This window comes from Leishmania mexicana, chromosome 29 (genome assembly GCF_000234665.1).
Source record: "Leishmania mexicana MHOM/GT/2001/U1103 complete genome, chromosome 29".
NCBI classification, from domain to species: Eukaryota; Euglenozoa; class Kinetoplastea; order Trypanosomatida; family Trypanosomatidae; genus Leishmania; species Leishmania mexicana.
Window position 1 is genome coordinate 916,339 of NC_018333.1, and position 7,500 is coordinate 923,838.

General features: G+C 58.0%; 3 protein-coding genes across 3 annotated transcripts in view; all 3 read right to left on the reverse strand.

Moving 5' to 3' along the window:
- LMXM_29_2520 (conserved hypothetical protein) overlaps window positions 1–908 on the reverse strand; it is a gene marked incomplete at both ends in the record, with an annotated part of 1,050 nt that extends 142 nt beyond the window's left edge. The window contains one exon of the mRNA XM_003877344.1: window positions 1–908. This exon is cut by the window's left edge and continues 142 nt beyond it. Within this exon, the coding sequence (XP_003877393.1) occupies window positions 1–908 (908 nt within the window).
- A 523-nt stretch (window positions 909–1,431) lies between these two features.
- Window positions 1,432–2,040, reverse strand: LMXM_29_2530 (conserved hypothetical protein; the record flags this gene model as incomplete). Its single annotated transcript, XM_003877345.1, has 1 exon — window positions 1,432–2,040. The coding sequence occupies one exon, from the start codon at window positions 2,038–2,040 to the stop codon at window positions 1,432–1,434; it is 609 nt and encodes a 202-aa protein (XP_003877394.1).
- An 807-nt stretch (window positions 2,041–2,847) lies between these two features.
- On the reverse strand, window positions 2,848–5,208 carry LMXM_29_2540 (AAA family ATPase-like protein; the record flags this gene model as incomplete). Its single annotated transcript, XM_003877346.1, has 1 exon — window positions 2,848–5,208. One exon carries the CDS (start codon window positions 5,206–5,208, stop codon window positions 2,848–2,850), a length of 2,361 nt encoding a protein of 786 aa, XP_003877395.1.
- Window positions 5,209–7,500: the final 2,292 nt, after the last annotated feature.

Genomic DNA, 7,500 nt, shown 5'->3' on the forward strand with positions numbered 1-7,500 from the left:
TCGAGCGTGCCTGCACAGCCGCTCGGCCTCGGCAGCCGTAGTAGCGTCTCCGCAGACCAGTACACCGTTGGATCCGGCACGTCTGCTGTATCGATCAGGGCAAGGCGACCCGCCAAGTCCCCTGCAGCGATGCGGCCGCTGTCCATCGCAGCACAACGCACTGGTGAACGTCTGTTGCTCATGCCAAACGCCTGCTCCCGCTGCGGGCCCTCGGTGCAGCGCAGTGTGAAGACTCGACCCCCAACAGTGCCGACACAGACTTCTGATGTGTCGCATGAGACCGCGAGGCAGGTGATCTGATCTGGTAGCGAGAGCACCGAGCTGGGAGAGCTTCGATAACGCGTGTCGTAGAGCAACACCTTGCCGTCGTAGTTGGCCACGACAAAGGTGTGCAGCTGCAGTGGCGCCGCAGCGACGGCACGCCCAGCGGCGGGGTTCGCCAAACTCATGCGCAGCTGCGAACGCTCCACATCAACGATTGCGGCCCCTTGCTCGGTGCACGTCAGCAGGCAGTTTGGCTGGGCTGGTATTTCAGAGAGAGAACGAATCGGAAACGAGTCAGGGGTTGCGTAGCACGACGTCAACGCACGCGAGCGGCGCGACACGACAGTCACGTTCCCACAAGACGAACCTACGGCGAAGAGTTGGCCTGCATTGAAGAAGCATGAAGACATCAGCGGTTCCTCGCCAATTGTATGATAGGGGTAGCTCTCCACGTTGCTGGCCGACAGCCCTGCGGCGAGGTTGGCACCGTAGAAGCTTTCGTCGAGGTTGAAGACGTGCGACCCGTTGAGAATCGTGGTGACAAGGCACGACGACGTGGCGCAGTCGTAGCGGATCGACGACACCATGCCCACCACCTCCAGTCGGCACGCTGTCTTGGTCGGGGGCTCGTATGCGCTTCCCATCGTAAGTGCGCTGAAGGATTAATGAAGAAAGCACGGGCGACAAAAAAGCAAGAAAGGGAGAAGAAGATGATGTGACAAGAGCACATAGAAACGGCGACGGTGTGCGAGGTCGATCCATCGGGCGAGGAATCAGCAAGTGTTTGCCCAAGGCTTCGAAGGGGAGTAAGCGGTCTCTCAGTTGCGTGTTCGATCGCTGGCTGAAAGGGGTCCTTCCGCTTTGCCCAAGTGCTTTCATTGTTTTTGTTGCTGTTGTTTTTCGTTTCGTTTTTTTTTCGGTAGATGAGCCACGTCCCTCCCTTCGTATCGCCGGTAGGTGCTGCATGAGTCCATAACCGTTTCCTCGGGCTTGTCGATGGGCATGGGTACCACGACAGAGTCTTACCACCGACGTCGACGGACACAGACACACACACACACAGAGACAAGCACACAGAGAGGCGCATGCGCAACGGCTCATCAGAGCAGCATTTTCCTGCTTTGCACCTTATGGGAAATGAGGGGAAACTGTGTATTCTGCGCTAGACTAGGAAGCGTGTTGCCGCTCATCGTGGCACTGAGCACGTAGCTTCATGTACTTGAACGGGTAAAGGACGACTCCGACCGCCGCGCCGAGACCAACGGCGGCTGGCACATGAACAGGGCCAAACGCGAAGAAGCACTTGACGTTTAGTCGCACAAACTCCTGGCGGCGAAGCTTCCAGGTTGGCTCATTCACGATCGCCCACAGGCCCGGGTAGAAGAGGTGCGAGGCAAAGAGGCAGCTCATGGCAGGGATCTCGGCGGTGACCGGGCCGAGGTACGGCACGAAGCCCTCCTTGGCTCTGGGGTTCGGGATAAACGGCTCAACCAGTACCCAGTACGCCGCGGTGCTTGCGAAGAAGTTTACATAGAAGAAGTCGCTCATCATTCGAGGAATGATGGACTTCTTGTTCTCTTGCGTCTGCGACAGCTTGAGCAGCGGCGACATCGGGGCAGCGGCACAAAGCGGTGTGGCGAAGAGGACGCCGCACAGCACCGTGCGAATGACACGGCGGTACGTCGCGTACTCACCGAATGTATCCCCGCGTGCGTCACCGCTAGTCTGCGTAGTCGTGCGCCGCGACACTGCAGAAGGATATGAAATGTAGGACATTCTTCTTCAGCCCTCTCCTTGTGAGCGTATCAAGTGAGGAGAGACAGGATCAGGGACAACAGCAAAACGCGTGACCAGAGGTGGCCTGATCGCACACGACGCTGTGTCGAAGCAGAGACGACGGTGAAGGTGGAGACAAGAGCCAACGACGCGTGCAAAGAATGGCGAGAAGGAAGAGGATGAAACAAAAATGTCCGCCTGCCCGAGGCACACCTTCACACTACCACCATCGCCACCACCCCCCTCAGTGGACATGCAAGACTCTGCTCTCCCTCCCTCTCCATCGTGCCGCCCTGGTACTCGCCAGACGGCGCTACGGTGCAGCAGTCTTGAATGGGGTTGGGAAGTGAAGGAGGTAGGGCACGCACCCCGCCCTGTGCCGTCCCCCTTCTCTACCCTCTCCTGTGTAACTCAGCTGCATTGACAGCGCCACCTTCGCCGCGCAGCATCTGCTGCTCCGGACGTGCAAAAAAAAAGTAAAACCGACACACTCACGTTGGCATCCCCGCAAAGGCGAAGCGGGCAGTATGCGACAGCCGATGTTATGACACTAGTGCACTTTACGGGAGCTCCTCTCGTTACACCTTATTTGGTTTGCCTCGTGGTTGGCAGCTATTACGCGCAACTGTGAAGTTATAGATGAGAAACAAACACGCAGACAAAGGTGCGAAACCAGGAGCGCACCTCTCCCCATATCCGCATCATAGCTGTGAGGCTAAGCACCTCGATTCGCGCGCACCAAGGCCGCTGTGAGACAGAAGAAGAGATGGCAAGCACACTCGCGACCCGGGTGGAGGGAGTTCGCGATCACATGTGCGCGGTGGAGCTTTTTCTGTTGTGCGGCCAATGCTTGTACCACTCCACATCTTTTGCGTTGATGCGTGGTCGCACCTTCTTCAGGGCCGCGTCGACGTCGGCCACCGTCACATGAGACGCATGCGCGTTGGCTGTGATGGCGTGAAACGCGGCCTCTTTCACCACCGCTACGACCTCGGCACCAGTGTAGCCATCTGTCCGCTCTGCCACGTAGTTAGCCGTGAGCTCCGCCGCCACAGGCAGGTGCTGGAATTGAATATCCGTGATGGCGCACCGCTCTGGCAAGGTAGGAAGCCCGACGTAGACGCGACGGTCAATGCGTCCGGGACGCAGCACCGCGCCGTCGATGTTGTCGGGACGATTTGTCGCCGCCACAAACACGAGTGCGTTCTTCTTTTCATCAAAGGCGGCCGGCAGCCCATCCAGCTCGGTGAGGAACTGCGAGATGACGCGGTCCGACACGCCACCGCGACCGCGATGGCCGCACATGCCATCCAACTCATCAATGAACACGACGCAGGGGCTCGCCGCACGGGCACGCTCGAAGATGTCGCGCACCGCCTTCTCGCTATCACCCACCCACTTCGAGAAGACCTCCGGTCCCTTTACGGAAATGAAGTTCATGTGACTCTCGTTCGCGAGCGCCTTGGCCAGCATCGTCTTGCTACAGCCCGGCGGGCCGTAGAGGAGCACACCCTTCGGTGGTGTCAAGTTGAACTCCGCGAAGACCCAGCTGTGCTTCCCCAGGCACCAGTCCACCACATCACAGAGGGTCTGCTTCGCCTCTGCGCTTCCGCCGATGTCGGACCACGTCACATTCGGAATCGACACCTCGAAGCGCTTGAGCGACGAAGGACGCACCGCAGCTGCCGCCACGCGAAGGTCCGCCTCCGTTGGCTCGGTTGACTGACGTGCTTGGAACGCTTGTACCACTGCTGTCTCGACGAGTCGATGCAGGTCGCGCTGTGTGAAGCCATGCGCGCGCTCTGCCACCTCGAGTAGGCAGTCGTCGCTGACGGCAGGCCCTGCCTCTGCACCGCTACAAGACAGTTCCGCGAGGCACGTACGGAGACATGCGAGCCGCTCCTGAGCGCTACTCGGCATCTCCAGCGACACAACGCTCCCGCCAAAGAGAGTGGCGCTGGTTAGACATGAGTCGAGACTCGCCAGCGTCGGCGCACTCGCAACCACTCGCACATCGAGACGGCGGCTCTGCAAGTCAAGCAGCTCAGCAGCCACGGCATGGGCGATGAGGGACATCGCCCAGCGAGACCCAGCAGAGGACGCCTCGCTGGCGCAGATAAGATGCAAATCATCCATGACCACCGTCGCCGGCGCTGACTGACGCGCGCGCTCAAATACCTCGTGCAACGCCGTCGCTGTGCTCACCTCGCTGCCCTCACCCTGCGGCAGTTGGTCCACGTGAACCCATTCTATGTACCTCGTACGCCTAGTCGCGGCGGCCGAAGAAGTGAATCCGTCCATGCGTCCCTGTTGCTCTGCCTGGGGCGCTGTGGAGGCATGGCGAGCGAGCCAGCGACTCTTGCCGACACCAGTGTCCCCCACTACGAGGGTGCACAAGCACCCAAAGGAAGACGCGCCGCTGTCCTGATGTGCCACTGCCGTGCCGTCTGCGATCGGAGTTGAGGCACGCTGCGGCGCGCCGCTTGGGGTCTCGGCAGCACCGCCACTGGTACAAAGGCGCACCTCCGTCGCATCCGTCACGATTCCCCAAGCAGCTGCGGACTCGGCCGCCGGCGTCGACCCTTCTTCCCCTCCGCACGCCACACTCAAGTCCACCACCTCCAGCGCGATGCGATGGGTCAGCACACGCTGGGTGATGCGGAGGTGCACATACCCGATCTTGTGGTGCAGTGTGCGGCGAAACAACGCTTGCCACTCCACAGTAGATGCGATCGACGGCGCAATAGCGTCAGTCGTGTCAGCGTCACGCGCGTTTTCGGGGACTACCATCGCCAGCGTTACAGACCGCAATGTCGGTACGCCATTCACAGGGAGAAGAACCGGACAAAGTGCGACAGACGAAACGTCGACCAAAACAGCCGCTGCATCATCGTTCAGAAAGATCTTGTCGGATGCAACAGCGGACCCGCGCATCGGTCGCACTCCCGCGTATACGTCGCCGTAGTTTGTCCAGAGGTGTACAATGTGTCCGCCCTGCAGCCCCAGGCGGTGCATTACGTGGGTGGCGAGAAGACAATCGCTCGGCCCGAGAGCACCATCGACGCCAACGGCAAGCATGATCGGGGCCACATCACGACTCTTCCCCGCAGGCACGTTGGAATCGCCCCGCGGAGCGGAAGACAAAGCAGCGGCGGATATCGGCGCCATGCGCCGCGTTGCGTCGCTTTGGGGTGAGCCCGTTTCTGTTGACGCGGACGGCAGCGACCTTATGGCAGCCGCAGGAGAAGAGAGACCCTGGTTAGCCGCGGTGCCGCGCTTCGTATTCGCGGCCTGAGGGCGATTCTTGAGATCATCATCAGCTTTAGTGGCGGTGCGCGCCTCGCGTTGAGGCGGCATCAGCGCTGCGACACGAGCGCGTCCACTCTCGCACCTCGCTTGGAGGTAACATGCCGGGCCGTGAGATGGCACAGACGACCCTGCAGCTTTCAAAGAACTGGAGGACGCCGACGAGGAAGTCGAAGCGCTCGAGCCTCTGGTAGAGTCAGCGAGCCTGTGCGGTCGAGAGAAGCGATTTCGATCTGGCGCACGACCGCGGGAAGTCTGCATAAACCCGGTACCATCGATGTTGGGCCGGAGGGGTGGCACGAACCGCTTCTTTGCGGGCATAAAAAGAACAGTGCGGAGACGAAGAGGCGCGGAGGGAAATCCTGGATGCAGACAAGATCGATGGGGGAAAAAAAACATGTGAATGTGCGCCACACAAGGAGAGAGAGGAGTGCAAGAAGATCGAAATCATTCTAGCAAGGACGGATACGCTCCAAGTGACATGAAGAATAGACCAGAGGGAGAAGGTCCTGGCTCTGTGCCACCTCCTTCAGCCATCGACTCTTTACCAGCCCCTTCATGGCACTTTCAGAAGAGAGATGAGATGTGAGAACTAAGCGCAGAGGCTAGAACGGTGAGGTTGGAGAGGAGCACAGCAATGTTTCGTGTTTGGTGCGCACCCATGCACCTCCCTGCCAAGCCACGCCACAACTCCCCACGATACGTGGGCAGCGAGTGACACCGTCGAGACGATCGCATGTCCATTCTGGGTTTGTTTCCCTGTTATCCAAGTACGCCTTCACGCACGCATTAGAACTGTCGTAGGAAGAGCCAATAATAAATAAATATGACCCAAGACAACTCAAATAAAAGGCGGTGGCCGTTTTCGGTAGTGGTGGAGGAGAGGAGAGGTGAGGAGGGGGTAGTGGAGTGGGAGTCGTGTGACGGAGTTTAAGACGTAAAGGAGAGGGGAGGGGAACCGAAAAAAAAAGGAGAACACTAAAGACAAAAACAAAAAAAAAACAGAGAAGAGGCAAGTGGAAAGAGAGACGGAAGAAACGAACGCCGCCGCCGCATCGCAACCTCAAACCCGCACACACACTCGCCCCTGGACGTACGCGGCCTTTAGCCTTTCTGTTTCGTTTCGCTTTGATGGACTTTATTCGGTGTGTGTGTGGGGGGGGGAATGGAGGTGAGGACAGGGGTGCGGCATCACATGCACACAAACACACACATACACTCGAAAAGAAAAAGAGGACGAGGGTGCGCGTGTGACACCACCCTCCTATTCCTCATGCACAGACACCTTGTTTTTTTTCGTTGAAGGAAGAAAAAAAAGAAGTCGGTGGCGGGAGGTGAGAGAACAGCGCGACAAAAACACAACTCCGTAGTGGTTTCATCCTCGCGGCGCATTTGTCCGTCTTCGATACGTGTCCCAGCGGTGCTCATCACGATATGTCGCGCTCTATTCCTTCCCAGCTGTTACGTGAAGAAAAAAAAGTTGTCATCACATGCCGAGATCTGCTTTGGGGGTAGGAGGTGGTGTAGGCCTGCCAATATTCTCATACTTGGTGTTGATGCTGTCGCTGTCCTTACGTCTGACCTCAACAAGTCAATCAGCATGTCGCAGTGAGACGACACTGACCTTCCTTGCCCACCCTTTGACACTTCGAAGGGGCGCCCACACACACACACACGCACACACAAAAAGACAGGCTTTCTGCTGGTCGTCACATCTGAAGCAGTGCGTAACACAGAGCCCAATAAGGATCTCTATCTCTCTCTATATATATGTATGTTTTTTTTTCTTGTATGTTGGAGGGGGTGGATTACCATGTATCTGTGGAGATGGAGCGGAAAATATCGACAACAATCCCGACAAACGACACAGGCACACACACACGCACAAAACAAAAAAGGAAGCACTCGCCCTTTCACATCTGCTCGCCTATACACACGTCGCAGCAGCACCACCGACACACAAACCAAAGCCGAATGGAAGAGGCGGAGGTGAGCCACCGACGGCATCCCGTGAAACCAAGTAACCCAGCAGAACACCAGCGAGACCAACAATCTGTGAAAAAGGAACCAAAACAAGCAAAACAAAAAAAGAGAGAGACACCCCCTCATCACATCTCCCATGCCTGTCGAAAGCCACGCTTCGCCAAGATCCTA